The 16,339-nt window shown below is 38.8% G+C and overlaps 1 protein-coding gene across 1 annotated transcript in view; it reads left to right on the top strand.

Moving 5' to 3' along the window:
* The window catches only part of LOC127426695 (ryanodine receptor 2), a 204,847-nt gene that overhangs the window by 162,635 nt on the left and 25,873 nt on the right, over positions 1-16,339 (top strand). The window contains exons 78-86 of the mRNA XM_051673656.1: positions 128-234; positions 355-406; positions 923-967; positions 5,792-5,891; positions 7,230-7,309; positions 7,437-7,513; positions 8,433-8,506; positions 10,809-10,826; positions 14,801-14,881. Of these exons, the coding sequence (XP_051529616.1) occupies positions 128-234; positions 355-406; positions 923-967; positions 5,792-5,891; positions 7,230-7,309; positions 7,437-7,513; positions 8,433-8,506; positions 10,809-10,826; positions 14,801-14,881 (634 nt within the window). The remainder of the gene's footprint in view (positions 1-127; positions 235-354; positions 407-922; positions 968-5,791; positions 5,892-7,229; positions 7,310-7,436; positions 7,514-8,432; positions 8,507-10,808; positions 10,827-14,800; positions 14,882-16,339) is intronic.

Genomic DNA, 16,339 nt, shown 5'->3' with positions numbered 1-16,339 from the left:
AACAGTGGTCATTTTTCAGTGTGTTTGAACCTGTTTATTGCTGATTGCATTTAGATTTTGATGTTGATGTGGTGTGTATTGAGTGAAGATAAGGGTGGCGATTGAGTTGAGCTGATTGGTGTTTTAGAAAGCAGGTGGTGAAGAGCCATCAGAGGAAGACGAGACCACCAAACGCATAGACCCATTACACCAGCTCATACAACTGTTCAGCAGAACTGCACTGACAGAGAAATGGTGCGTGTCCTTGACAGTTTTGATATCTTTCAATTAATAAACAGAAAGAATGTCTTTGTACTGTAGTGATCAAGTCCATCTCACACAATTCCTGAACTGTTGCCATTGTTTGTGTTTTAGTAAACTAGAAGAAGATCATCTCTACATGGCCTATGCTGATATTATGGCCAAGGTGAGACTTGTTAAGTTGTCAGACGGGCATGTAATATATGCTGCTTTTCATGACATAACATTTTCTTTTGATATTGATTTGAGGTAATCGAGGGGGAACCTGTCCAGCTAATATTTCACCCCAAAATCACAAGAAAATATAAGAAATCTAAGTAGAAACAGAAAGCCTAGAAAGATTTTAGCGATTTGTTTTTATGAAAATTAAGCATAATTCTCATCACTGTAATGCTAATAAATAATGATATTCAATTGTACAGTATTCATATTAATGCTGACTTAAAAAAAAGGGAGCTTGTGCTTAATTGTGATTAATCTAAATCTTAATAGCCCTAAAAATAAGCTTCATTATCTTTTATGCAAAATGTAGTATAGAATAGAATATACCGTGAAAAAAAAAACACATTGATTTTGAGGTCAAATATGACCTGGGCATTTTGTGAGATTCCCCCATCCATCAATGCAACATTAACAACTCAAATTAAAGGATAAATGTTTTTATTTTGCTAATTACCTACAGAGTTGTCATGATGAAGAGGATGAGGAAGAGATCAAGAGTTTTGAGGTAAGTGTGACTCTGTTTCCCCACCAAAGACATGAAAACTGGGATTGTCCTTTTAAAATGACTTATATAAAGACTTTCTTGTGTGGTCATACTGTATGTGAACCGATCACAGACTGCTACACTCACAGCATCAGTCTAAATAACACAAAGCTTTGAAGATGCTTTTGATTTTTGATCTTAAACCAGCTCTAGGTGGTTTGCTGGGACACCCTTCTGCTTTCCACTAGTCAGGATGGTCTGGTTTACTGGTTTTTGAGTGGTTTTGGGCACTTGTCAGCCAGCCAGATCACCTGGCTTGGAGATCAGCTAAGCCATCTTAAACCAGCTAAGACCAACAAGCAACCTTAGGCTGGTTTATGCTGTTTTTCAGCAGTGCTGCAATTGTAGACTTTCATATGACCTAGCTCTGCTTATACATGCTGTACAGAAACACTATCACACAACTTAAAGACTGACTTTACATTTCCTGAAACCACGATAAGACCTGCTTAGTATGGTATCTGGTTTTACTATGCTGGTACAAGCTGGTTTAGGTGGTTGACCAGCTAGACTACCATCCAGTGGCACTGAGGTCTATCTGATCAGGGCTGGTACACCACTATGGCTGAGCTGGTTAACTGTGTTCCACAGCTTTTACTGACCAGCTTAATCACTGTAAGGGGTAGTTCACCCAAAAATGAAAATACTGTCATCGTTTACTCCCCCTCATGTCATTCCAAACCTGTATGCATTTGTTTTTTCTATTGAACACAAAAGGGGCATTTTTGAACATGAGGCTGAGTTAATAAGGGAATTTTCATTTTGGGGTGAACTTTTCCTTGAAGCTGATTTTAGTAGGTGGGGTTTTCCAAGTTGTGTAGAGATTGAGAAAACTTACAGAAATTAAACTTTAATGATTTGTTGAGTGAAGGAATTGTCCTGAGCACTGATGAGCAGACCAACAAGCAACCTTAGGCTGGTTTAAAGAAAATTAAGGAGGATTAAAAAAGGCTTAATTGGATTTTAAAAATAAGATTGAAAGGAAGTTTTTTTTTATGGGGAATGCACATCAGACATGTGATGGTTTAAATACTGTGATGGGTAGGGAAGTCAAAGGGGCAAACTAACTCTACACTTCATCAGTTGATGAAATGAATATTTTTTAATAGATTTAATTCTGAGGATAGTAGTTTCCTCTGTGAAAATATCTGCCAGTCTATCCCATATTGTCCCCCCTTATATTTGACAGAATAAGAGGTGGCTTCCTCGTTATTAAGGCTGAAAACAAATAAAGCCAGTGGGCCTGATGGAATTAATGGTAGAGTGTTAAAAGTCTACTGTCACCAGTTAAAATGTGTCTTGACAAGTTTATTTCAATATTTGTTGGATGTTGGTATTGTACCCATCTCATGGAAAAAAGTCTTATAATTCCGGTATCTAAAGGTTCTTTTGTCTGTACAGTCAATGATCTTCGTCCAATAGCTTTAACTTCTGTTCTATGTAAAACTATGGAAAGAGTTCTTGTTAAGCATCTTACTACATCTGTCTGTTCTAGCCTTGATCCACTGCAGTTTGCGAATAAGAGCCACAGAGGCACAGATGACACTGTTATCTCTCTGCTGAACTTTGTAGCTCAGTTTTTTTAAGAAACTTACAAATAGGGGGGCCTGGGTATCTCAGCGAGTTTTGATGCTGATTACCACCCCTGGAGTCGCGAGTTCAAATCCAGGGTGTGCTGAGTGACTCCAGCCAGGTCTCCTAAGCAACCAAATTGGCCCGGTTGCTAGGGAGGGTAGAGTCACATGGGGTAACCTCCTCGTGGTCGCCATAATGTGGTTCTCACTCTCAGTGGGGCGTGTGGTAAGTTGTCTGTGGATGCCGTGGAGAATAGCGTGAAGCCTCCATATGCGCTACGTCTCCGCGGTAACGTGCTACAACAAGCCACGTGATAAGATGCATGGATTGACGGTCTCATACGCGGAGGCAACTGAGATTCGTCCTCCGCCACCCGGATTGAGGCGAGTCACTACGCCACCAAGAGGACTTAGAGCGCATTGGGAATTGGGGCATTCAAAATTGGGGAGAAAAGGGGAGAAAATCCCCCCCAAAAAAAAGAAAAAAAAAGAAAAGAAGAATAAACATTGCATACATTTTTTATATACGTAATTTGTATTGACAGAAAAACTCAAATTACTATCCAAATATGTACCAAGGTATTTAAAACTATTAACAATTTCGACAGCATGCTCAATCATTACTGAATTGGTTACTACTTGTCTTATGTTACTGATTACCAGTTCTTTAGTCTTTTTTATGTTCAACACTTGTTCACTAGCTTTGCACCATCTCAGTAAGCCATCAACACAATGCACGCAATCATTATTTATCTTTGTGCAAGAGGCCCCCCAATGCAATGTCGTCAGCATTTTTAAAAAGTCTCAAATTAGTGGTAAAAATGCTAAAATCATTAACATATAAAGAAAATAAAATTGGTGATAGGACACAGCCCTGGGGAGCCCCTGTATTAACAAGGCATTCATCTGACATATGTCCTTTGAACCAAACCCTCTGCGTTCGATGCATTAAAAAACCTCTAATCCAAAATATCAGGTATCTATTAATGCCCACTGCAATCAGTCGTTCTAGTAAAATATCACATTATGGCGACCACAAGGAGGTTACCCCATGTGACTCTACCCTCCCTAGCAACCGGGCCAATTTGGTTGCTTAGGAGACCTGGCTGGAGTCACTCACCACGCCCTGGATTTGAACTCACGACTCCAGGTGTGATAGTCAGCGTCAATACTCACTGAGATACCCAGGCCCCAACGTTTATTCTTATTAAGAAAATTAAGGCGTTTTAGTGAGAGTCAGAACATTTTGGAGTTGCCTTACAAGGCATTGGTTGAGACTGTGCTTACATTTAGTTTGACTTTTTGCATCTCAGCTGTAAACAAAACATACCCTGGCTAGAGTTGTTAATACAACCAGTAAAATTATTGGTAAACCACAGGGTCAGTTAGTTGAATTATTACTAACTAATTGTTACTAGAAGTGAAAAAAAGGCCAGAAACATCCTACAAGATGTCACACACCCTTTGTATGATTTGTTTGATTTGTTGCCCTCTGGGAAACACTATGTAATGCCCATGGCAAAAAGAAATATATATATAAAAGGTCATCTGGTCCTACTGTGATCAGAATTTGAAACCAAACTAATGGTTGTAAGTAGTGATTTTTTTATAGGGTGGTTGGTGTGATGTGTTTTTATAAGTCCATGTGCAGGCAGTAGACTTACCCTCGGGGGAAAAGATAGACACATATTTAAATTGTATTGTTTTTTGTGACTAATGGTGTGTTGTAAATGTGCAGTTGTGCTGAAAGCCAAATTTCAACCACAGTTGACGGTTAATGTTGTTTTCATTGGGGTTTTTCATATTCTTTCTGACATCAGTAAAAAACCAACAGCTAAATTGCCATTTTATTTACTTTTGCCCAACAGGCATGGCGTGCACTGCTTCCTGTGTGTTGTCATGGCAATATTGCTGTTGCTTTTGCTAAGAGACCATTTTTTCCCGACAGTGTGAAGGACATGAAACCCTCATACCTCCACACTAGCTTTTACCATCCATGTCCCATAGCAAGCCACTTGAAGAGATGTTATAAAATCTAGAGTTCAGGCAAACTAGCCGCAAACTTGCTACACATGCAAATGAGCTTGTGATTCGCCACAAATGTTTACCAGAAGTTTGCAGCTCTTCACCAGTAGTGGTGAACCTGCAGCAAACATTTGGCAACAATGGACAATTTTACTCAAGTTTGCCGCAAAGCTCATGTGAAAATAATCAAATTTGCCATGAACTCTCGATTTTTGTAAGGGAGGTTCTATATGATTATGACGAGTCTTTTCTTTAAAAACTCACAATGATGGATATTTGTGTGGTGATCTGCCTGCACTATCATTGTCATACGGTTGTCATAACTGGTTACAAGCAGTCGATATCAGTATCTGCATTAGCCATTAAAGGAATATTCCGGGTTTAATACAAATTGAGCTCAGTCGACAGCATTTGTGGTGTAATGTTGATTATCACAAATTTATTTCGACTCGGCCCTCCTTTTCTTAAAAAGCAAAAATGTACAGGGGTCTGGGTAGCTCAGCGAGTATTGATGCTGACTATCACCTCTGGAGTCAAGAGTTTAAATCCAGGGTGTGCTGAGTGACTCCAGCCAGGTCTCCTAAGCAACCAAATTGGCCCGGTTGCTAGGGAGGGTAGAGTCATATGTGGTAACCTCCTCGTAGTCACGATTAGTGGTTCTCGCTCTCAATGGGGTGTGTGTTAAGTTGTGCGTGCATCGCAGAGAGTAGCATGAGCCTCCACATACTGTGAGTTTAAGGGATGAGTCGAAATTAATGTTTGTGGTAATCAACATTATGCCATAAAAGATGTCGATTGAGCTTAACTTGTATTGAATCCGGAATATTCCTTTAAATGCCCATTTTAAGTTATATGGAGCAAATAAAAGGCTTTTTAAAAAGGCGTTGCGAAGATTTTTTAAATATTCAGAATTGTCAGAATTGTTGCTTCAGTGTTGTGCTAACCCCACTGCTAGCTATTGTCACTTCCTGTTGCAATTAATTGATATTACTACATATACTTAGATTTCAAATGTAAATCATTCTAGTTTCTTACTTGTATAATTGGAGATATTTAATGTGGCAGTGGAAATATGGATCTGCACTCAGCAGCACCAGACACTGAAAATACACACAATTTTTGTAAGTTGTGATGTGCAGATGTTCATTGGAGATGTTATGATGTTCTCCTCTCGTCTGTCCTGCAGGAGAAAGAGATGGAGAAGCAGAAGCTGTTGTATCAGCAGGCGAGACTTCACGACCGCGGAGCGGCAGAGATGGTACTGCAGACCATCAGCGCCAGCAAAGGTCAGACAAACCAACCCGATCTCACGAGAAGTCATACAAATTTGTACAAGTTGGCCAAATTATATGAAATTGTATGAGTTCGTTCATATGAATTCATATGAATTCTAGATGTGCAAAACCCGGATGTGTGATTTGATTCTTTATCAAACGATTATGATCCATTATTCAATTGCTACTGGCGGATCACAGCAGACATATTTTATTTGGACTTTTTTGTGCATAATCTTAACTCATTAAACTTGCGTTTGGATGGCAGCAAGCACTAGAAAAACTATTTGTTTCTCACAGTATACAGATGTGAAATGTAGGTGGCGCTATAACACATTTTAACCCTCAAAGATGTGCTCGTCCATAGACATTCAGTCTAATTTTCACCTCATGCACCGCTCTCATTATTTCATCGAATATATTGGCCTCTGAGTGGACTAGAAGCTCAATTTAAGTGTCATTAGAAAGCCAAGATCCTCCCCTTTGTGGTGCTCTGTAACATTTTATCATCAATAGTGAAAAACATATTTTTATGATGATTTGTTTAGCATGCTTGTCCTGCTGGACTGCATATTTTGTTCTGGACATCGAAGATATAACATTGGACTATTCAGCCAAGCAAGCTCACAGATTAGTAAAAATGGCTCATTTTTTAGACAACTGCCTAAGGTAAGAGCAGATATAAAGGTTTTAGCTATTTTGGGCTTACAGCAGCAATAATCGGTGCATAAAAGACACGTTTGTATTTGATGACTTACAGAAATCATATTTCATTTTGTGATTCTTTTGAAAATCTTTCGAACTGTTATATTAGGGCAACAAAATAAACTGCACAGTCACATTCCTGAGAATTAGAGCTTTCATTTGATATATGACTTGTCCATTTAAGTGCCATGTAAAATACTTTTGTAATACTTATTCATATTTCTACCCCATTACCTCAAGGGGCGCTAATTTGCGACACAAATTATTTTAGGCCTTATTTTGTTATTTTGTGTAACTTAAATGCAGAAGTGATGGTGTTCTCTGAAAAATTCAGATTCTAAGCTTTCAAACGATACCTCATATACCTGACCTTTGTACAGTATACGGGGACTTTAACATTTTATATGTAAACTTTTTTCACGATATAGCGCCCCCCTGTGGACCCGCCGGCGGGTCCATGCAGAATTTGGCAACAAGGAACCTAAACTCACTATAGATTGTTTTGAGATGCATCATGAATCATTTTGGAATCATTTTTTGCATAATGACTCCCTGAATGGAAATCAAATGGGATCGTGATTCACTCGGCTAATGTTTATGATAAATATGGTCTTTGAAGATCTGATGTGAATGTATTTCCCGCAGGTGAGATGGGGCCGATGGTGGCCTCTACCCTGAAGCTGGGCATCGCTATACTCAATGGAGGAAACTCAACTGTACAGCAGGTAAAACCGATAAATTTATAACATTATTATAAAACATCATAAACTACCAGGCTTGCACATCTAAGGGATGTTAGAGGCAGCAGGGCAGTTAAATGTGTTCTGTGTGTCCATTGTCTTCCAACTGTAGAAAATGCTGGACTACCTGAAAGACAAAAGAGACGTGGGGTTCTTTCAGAGTCTTGCTGGACTCATGCAGTCGTGCAGGTACCACTTTAAAAACAACATCCACTTTATGATAGAGCTGCACGATCTGGATAAATTGAGAATCACTATTTTTTATTTTTTTTGCTTAGAATAAAGATCACAATTCTGAAGAAGAAAAATGCTTATTTCAGTAATTTACAAAACCTGGACATAAGGGTACTAAATAAAGTAACACATAATGTACTAGAGGTTCTGACAAAATGTTCTCTGCTTCAGTCTATGCAAAAATGCAATAGTTGTGCGTGGATGCTGCGGAGAATAGCGTGAAGCCTCCACACGCACTAGGTCTCCGTGGTAACGCGCTCAACAAGCTACGTGATAAGATATGCGGATTGACGGTCTCAGACGCGGAGGCAACTGAGATTCGTCCTCCGCCACCCGGATTGTGGCGAGTCACTACGCCACCACGAGGACTTAGAGCAGATTGGGAATTGGGCATTCCAAATTGGAGAGAAAAAAAAATTGCCTAAAGAGGGGTATTCGGTTAAAAACAGAAAGCGCACGGGCAGACACGCATGTGAGCGTTTGAAAGCAGCCGGCTGTAATCGAAATCGAGATCTTTTAACGATTAATCATGCAGCTCTACTTTATGACGAACAATACATGACTGAGTCTTTGAGTCTTGATGGGAAACTCCATGGTCACATACAGTGCAGAGTGACAACATTTTGGAGTGTTTGGAGTGACTGCATTTAAATTTAAAGTAGTCGTGTACTACACAGATTTTATGTAAATTCGGTTGTTACTATCTGAATTTTTCAGAAGTGAATTGGGTTGTAAAATGTGGTTCATTGTCACTCTTGTGAGTAACCGAACAAGATAAAACACTCAGAAGAGGAGTGACACTGTTTTAACTGCAGTGTGAACAGAAACAGAAGAAGTGTGGCTCATAATAATTGTGATGGATGTTTCGCTGCAGTGTTTTGGATCTGAACGCATTTGAGAGACAGAATAAAGCTGAAGGTCTCGGTATGGTGACAGAGGAAGGATCAGGTATGATTTATTGTATACTAAATGCTTTGATTATATAACACCTGATTTATTATGCAACACTATGATAGTAGCAGGATACTTGCTGTAGTCTGTGTAATTCTGTGATGTGATACATTGTATTGGGTAAAGTCATCGTAACATTGTTTTTCATCCCACTTGATTTATCATGCTGTTTTTGTTTAATTGAATTTAATTAAGAAATACAGTAATGCAACTTTTGTTGGACACATTCATAGCATGTCTTCTAAAATCCAATTTTGAATTATTTTATTATTTTTATGTATGTTTGAGTATGAGTGTGCAATGGTGAATATATAATGAAATGAACGTATGACCTTCTGAAAGAGGAGCATGCATAATGTATTTGGATGAATGTGAAGATCCGATGGATTAAAAGTAATTGAAATAATAATAATAAAAGTTTACAAAGTCTTTTTGCCAGGTTACCATGACAAAGCAAAGAACTCAAGAGTGTGCATGTGACGCTAACTGTTCCCAAACATGTGTTATGATGTTTTAAAAAAAAAAATGTATGTTCACTTGGTGTCTGTCTTTTGAAACTTTGGTTGTTTCGCCATTTTCAGTAATCTAAAATTATTTTCAGTGGTCATTTAATTTCTTAATTCTCAAAGATGTTGTAAGCATTAAATTCCTTGATTTCTTTTTTCCAGGTTGTTTTTGTTTGTTTGTTGTGTTTTAACATGACTACCAAAGAAAGATTTCACCCAAAACAATTACAATAATGTCATCATTTACACATCCTCATGTTGTTTCAAACTCATGTGACTTTGTTTTCTACATGGAGCATAAAAGGAGGGTGAGTAAATAATGACAGAATTTAAATTGTTTTGGGTGAACTATTCCTTTTAAGATACACAGAGTTTGTTTTCTACCTCATATAATTATTTTTAAATATATATATATATATATATATATATATATATATATATATATATATATATATATATATATATATATATATTAACTCTTTTTGTTATAATACTCTTCTAAAGGCTCCTACATTGAATTTTACACTTGATCTACTCAGGTTTGGATTCAATCTGCATCATTTCTGCTAAAGTCAAACACAAGTTAGATGATGGAAACTTGATAGACTTGTCAGCTATAGCTATTGTTTTATAGATAGTAAAAGGAAACTAATACCACAAAAAAATATTTTGGCTCATCCGTCTTTTTTTTTTTTTTTTTAAAGTGAAAATGGTTACAGTGAGACGCTTACAATAGAAGACCAATTTTTGGAGGGTTTAAAGGCAGAAATGTGAAGCTAATGATTTTATTAAAGCACTTACATTAATTCTTAATATAAAACGTCGTTTTTACAGTCGTTTTAGGGTTTGTTGACATTACATCGTCATGGCAACCAAGTAGTAATATTGGATGTAATTTTACACAGATGTGGTTAGTAAGTGATTTTATCACACTAAAATTATGTTAACACACATATTGTTTATGTCTTGTGTGTATCCAACTTATTTTGCAACACGGCTGTATTTCCGGCGAATGTGTAAAAGTTCCGCTGTTATTGACCGCAATGTAAATAAATAGAAGGATAATAACACCAGAATTTAGTGATATAAGTTTATAAACTATCACACAACCACAGGATGTACAGCTGAATGATGGCCTAATGTCGGATAATTTTCTAACGTCAGCACTTATAGTAAGTAAAGAGTAAGTAAATCATTCACTTGTTGCTGTGTTGTACTGAAGATACGGTAATAAAATCTGCTTCTTTCTTTACTGAGATCGTGATGATGCAGGGTTTCTTGTCTCCATGTAAACCTCCATTTATATGTACCTGCATAACTTCCGATGATACCTTTATTTGTTTATTTCCAAAGGCGATGTTTCATAAGCCATGCTGAATCTGCATGTCTGTTTACTATACACCGCTAAGAAAGAGAGAATGCTGGCGCTGTTCAGTAACCCCGCCCACCATGAATTCTCATTGAAAAATCCAAAATCTTCTCCACATATTTGTATGTTAAACCTCACATATCTTCTTATTGGCTGTGATTGTGTGGCATCGCATAACATTTTCAGTTTTAGTGTGGACTGATGAAGTACTTGATGCTAGAAACTGACCGTGTTGCGCCTGGTTAGGACAGGGTGTTAGTGTCAAAATCACACATTTTATTGGCCAGAATTGGTGCTGATTGAATCCATGTCTGCGTTTCCCATTCGACAACGACTGACCTTGTGACCTGTTTGATCTCTCACCTTTTGTTTCCTTTTTTTCTTCTTTTTTTCGGTTAACGTTTCGTCTTTCCCCCTTTCTCAGTCAACACTCATGAGCGTGGTAATTATGCCTTCTGCCGTTTTGCTGGTGTTTAGCTGTGTGTGATGCTGTTCAGGCCCTGATCACAACACCTCACCCCTGCCCTGTGTATCCTGTCACTGACTCCGCCCCGATAGAGCCATAGCCAATCACACGCACCCATTCCAGAAAGGTGACCTGATTTGTAACCTCTCAGGCACCTTTCTACAAAGTCTTTGGTCTCCTTTCAGGATTTGCACAGTTCTGCCATTCCAGATGTGAGAACAGGGAAGTTGTTTTGAACCACCCCGTCCCCCCTTCCTCTTCCTCTCCTCCTCTTCCTTTCTGGCTCTGATTGGTCGCTCTTGGCTCTGGTGCAGTGGCTGGGTGTTTGGTTAGGAGTGTGTGTGTCTATGTGGTTTGTAGTTTTGGACTTGTGGCTTTCAGGCTGATCTGCTCTGATAGGATGATGGTCCCTCAACAGCAGTCGCCCCAGTCTCTCGTTCCTTATCCTTTCTTTTCCCTCTTCCTCATCCCCTTTCTTTTTGCCTTTCCTCTTCCTTTTCTCCTTCCTTTTCCCCTTCCTCCTACCCTTCCATTCCCCTTCTACTCCACCTTCCTCTTCCCCTTCGCCTTCCTTTGCCCCTTCCTTTTCCTCTTCTCCATCCTTTTCACTTCCTCTTCTCATTTCTCTTCCCCTTCCTCTTCGCCTTCCTCTACCCCTTCTTCTTCTCCATCCTCTTCCCCTCCTTTTCCCCTTTCCTTTTGCCTTTCTTCTTCCTTTTCTCCTTCCATTTCCCCTTCCTCCTACCCTACCATTCCCCTTCTACTCCACCTTCCTCTTCTCCTTCCTTTTCACTTCCTCTTCTCGTTTCTCTTCCCCTTTCTCTCCTCTTTCCTCTACCCCTTCTTCTCCGTCCTCTTCCCCTTCCTTTTCCCCTACCCTTCTCCTTCCTTTTCCCCTTCCACTGTATTTTTTCCATCATCCATCCCCCTTCCTCTCCCTCTTTCTAATTTCCTTTCTTTTCCCCTTCCTCTTCCACTTCACCTTCCTCTTCTCATTTCTCTTCCCATTACTTTTCTCCTTCCTCTTCTCCTTCCTTTTCCCCTTCCTTTTCCCCTACCTTTTCCCTTCCTCCCCTTCCTCTTCCTCTTTGCATTCCTTTTCCATTCTCCCTTCCTCTTCCCCTTCCGTTTCTCCCTTCCTCTTCCTCTTCCCCATTATTTTTCCCCTTCCATTTTCCCTTCCTCTTCCTCTTCTCCTTTATTTTCACTTCCTATTCCCCTTCCTCTTCCCCTTCATTTTCCCCTTCCTCTTCTCCTTTCCCTTCCTCTTCCTTTTTCCATACACTTCCCCTTCCTCTCACCCTTCCTCTTCTCCTTCCTCTTACCCTTTCTTTTCCCCTACCCTTCCCCTTCCTTCCCTTTACTCTTCTCATTCATTTTCCACTTTCCTGTCTTTTCTCCTTCCTCTTCCCCTTCCTTTTCCCCTTCCCCTTCCTCTCCCATCTCATTCTCTTTTCCTTTTCCCCTACCCTTATCCTTTCTCTTCCTGTTCCTCTTCTTTTTCTCCTTGCTTATACCCTTTCTTTTCCCCTACCCTTCCCCTTCCTCCTCTTTCCTCTTCTCATTCCTTTTCCCCTTTCCTGTCTTTTCCCCTTCCCCTTCCTCTCCCTTCTCATTCTCTTTTCCTTTTCCCCTACCCTTATCTTTTCTCTTCCTTTTCTCATCCTTTTCCCCTTCCCCTTCCTATTCTCCTTCCTCTTATCCTTCCTCTTCCCCTTCCCCTACATTTCCTCTTCCTCTTCTCCTTCCTTTTTTGTTCCTCCTCCTCTCCACCTTCCTCTTCCCCTTCCTTTTCCTCTACCCCTACCTTTTCTCTTCCTCTTTCCCTTTCTCTTCCCTTTCTCCTTCATCTCCCTCTTCCTCTCAGAGTGGTCCAAGCTCTTAAGTTGGTGTTGTGTGCTGTCGTCACTGTTGTACTTGCTGTTATGTTTCCTGTTTTTATTTACAGTCAGATTGTTTATTGCTCCTACATGTTGATTTTGAGTGTTTTAAATGTTTTGTTGTGTTTACCTGAAGATCCTTGTTGTGTTGTTATATTTTATCATCCTTTAACATTTCTGTTCAATAGTTTCATCATTCGTCATCATTTAGAGTTTATTTTGATGTTTTAATGCTGGAGGAATGATGGACCAGAGGAAGTCTAACTAAACTGCAGATGTTTATCATATCTAATGTTCTAATTCATAGGCTGATTGCATATTTAAGTGTATTATTATCATAATGTGTAGTAAAATGCACTAAATGCATAACAATTGTATAATTTTATATTTTTGCATGCTACATTTAAAGTCATTTTGATAATCAATGTTTAGTTGAAGTTGTGAGGCTTCTTTTCTGGTTGATCATCATACTGACCCACCTGAAAGTGCATTCATCATCCAATCAGAAACAAGAATTAATTTGGTGCCTTGTTCACCTCAGTTACTTGCTCTGTTCCAAAACCTAGTGAGCTGCCTTGCTCTCTTCTGTCTGCTTAGGCAGCTACCTTCAATAGCAGTATCCTAACTGAAATGGAACCTCATAAGTGACCGAATTGGAATGCTCTATATAGTGTATGCAGTGACTATAAAAATAGCATGACTTACTTGAAGTGCACAAAAGACTCACAATTGATTTCAATAGTTTTATATTGCAGTGCATTCTAGGATTGCCTTCTCCAAGAAGGATACATGTCATGCCTTAGAAGGAGCCAAAAGTAGGTATCTTAGAAGGTAGCATATAGTGTTGCTACCTATATTTTGGGGTGGTCTTCACATCAGGAGAATGCCTTTGATACCTTAACAGGCTACCTACATAGGAAGCTCACTAGGAACAAAGCCACAAAGTATATTGAATCAAAAGAGAATTCAACCATATAAGCACTTTCATGTTGGCTTGTGAGAAGAACATTTCTGTGTGATTTTCTTAAGGTTTTTCCATAGTTGTTTTACTGGTGTTTAGCTGAGAGCATCACTGCTCTTTCTCAAATGTACTGTGACATTTATAAACATTTACGATCATATTCCTCCAATATGACCAGAGCAGCACTCTTTCTCCAAACGCCTCAAATATCAAATGCCACCGGTTAAATATCCAGGGTCCAAAATTAACATTTGCCATTAGCCAAATGTGAGTACAAATTAGCTCAGTAACTTTAAGGAACTGCTATGTAATACATGGTTTAAATTGAACTCTAAGAACAATAATCTGACCTTAGCTGATCACTCATTGGTAACGTGACGCAAGCAATTCAAATCAAATATATACAAACCATCTACGAAGAAAGACATCTGTCACGAGTCGCACATCTTACAACTTTTACTGTATCCTTAGTAGAATATTAGCCATCAAAAGGTTATTTTGAATGCATAATGTGTGTTTTTCACCAGACCTCCATGTAGCAACACATATGTGGATTATTTGCACATTAAAACACCAAAAAGATCAAAATAACATCTTAATGTTTTAGTGACAGGTGAAGTTATATCAGAGACTATCGCTTTTTCTTTTTTCATATAAAGCTTGCAACTTTAATATCAGTGTGTGGACATCTAATTTAATTATCCTTAATATAATAATAATTGGCAGGCTAGGCAAAAAGTACATTTTTGACCCTGCAAATTTCACAACTTTTGTTTCTGCATCTTCCTTTCAATCAGTGACAGTTTTAAAGATACTGAAGGTTTATATGTAAGTTCCTGTGGTTCCTTGAAACCAAGAAACATCTGAAGGAACATTGTATGGAAATCTGATGAGGACAGTAGACCACTGAGGCGTCAGGAATAAAATGCTGCTGGTCTCTCCCTTCCTCCCCATGTCCCACCCTCATGCCCAGAGCTCATTTACAGTCAGTAGTATCTCCCATCTGTGTGTGTGTGTGTGTGTGTGTGCGTGTGAGTTCTGGACCATCACACCCGCTCAGGCTGCCCATAATGAGTGTGGTTCTAACACCTGACTCTGCTAACGTGCAGGTGAAAAGGTCATGCAAGATGACGAATTCACCTGTGACCTCTTCCGCTTCCTACAGCTGCTCTGTGAGGGTCACAACTCAGGTGGGTCTCACCTGACCTCAGGTTCATTAACACTCCAGCTGAACTTCAAAGATCTCAGGAGGTTTTGTTGGACATTTTGGCTGTTTCTCAGCCCATCCCAATAGTCTGTAGTCAAATTCTGTTAGTAACCAATTTTGCAATAGTGTAAATGGCATTATGTCCTTCATATATATGTATGTCACCCTCAGTGATCTGTTTTGAAAAACACATTTGCTGTATTGTTGCATGATGTTCGTCTGTTTAGTTAATGCTAACTACTATAATTATGGTGGGAACCAGAGTCACAAATTAACCAGGACAAAAAAAGAAAAAATGCCCTTATAGTGAATTACTTTTCTTCATCTGTTGTCTAATATTTGATATATTTCATAATATTCTGTTCTAGGCTTGTCAAGTTTGGGGTTTAGACACCATAGTAACCATTTCAATTAATTAATTCAATTTAAGTATTTGATATTATTCGATGTATTGTGTTATTTGTTAGAAAATATATGCCCTCTTAAAAGTAAAAATGCCACTCAGTTCCATGGGGGGCAATTATGGCATCTTAAAGGAATATTCAGGGTTCAATACAAGTTAAGCTCAATTTTGACTCATCTGTCTGTTTCTTTAAAAAAAAGGAAAAATCTTGGTTACAGCAAAGTCTTTCTAGCAAGTCAGTTCACTGTCGGACTTCTTTGAAATGATCTCGGGATTGCCAGTGCAGCTCCAGTCTACTTGAATGAGGAAAGACCAAAAATCTCAAAAACGGTCGGTCAAGATTACGATCAAAGAACATATTTCAAATCAGCAGTAAAATCTGACAATACTGGTATCCTTGTGCTTCTTTACCTCAAATTACGCTAAAAAAACGCAGTTTTCCCGGCTTGTATAACTAATGTGCATGCACGTTCTCAAATTGATTGACAGGTGATGTCTGTATCTAAAAGGTGATTGGCTCTTTTACCTGTAAGGCGGGACTTCTTTTCTACATCCGTTGACCGTTGGGCGCTAGAGCTTCTTGGTTGGGCGTTCCAATTTCTCCCATTCATTTGAATGGAAGTGGCCCGTCTCTGCTAAATAGTCTCTGGTTACAGTGATGCACTTACAATGGAAGTCAATGGGGTCCATTTTTGGAGGGTTTAAAGGCAGAAATGTGAAACATATAATTTTATAAAAGCACTTACATTTAATTCGTTTGTTAAACGTGTGTATTATTTGAGTTGTAAAGTTCATCGTCATTTTTACAGTCGTTTTAGGGTTTGTTGACATTACATCGTCATGGCAACAAAGTTGTAAAATTAGCTCTAACTTTCCACAGATGTGGTTAGTAAGTGATTTTATGACAGTAAAATCATGTTAACACACATATTGTTCACGTCTTGTGTCTATACTTTTGAAACAGTGAGTATTTTAATGTTTACGGATTGACCCCATTGACTTCCATTGTAAGTGACTCACTGGAACACAGGAGAGACA

Source organism: Myxocyprinus asiaticus, chromosome 36, assembly GCF_019703515.2.
Source record: "Myxocyprinus asiaticus isolate MX2 ecotype Aquarium Trade chromosome 36, UBuf_Myxa_2, whole genome shotgun sequence".
In the NCBI taxonomy this organism is placed as follows: Eukaryota; Metazoa; Chordata; class Actinopteri; order Cypriniformes; family Catostomidae; genus Myxocyprinus; species Myxocyprinus asiaticus.
The sequence above is the reverse complement of the archived record's forward strand: the minus strand, read 5'-3'. Positions and strand labels throughout refer to the sequence as shown.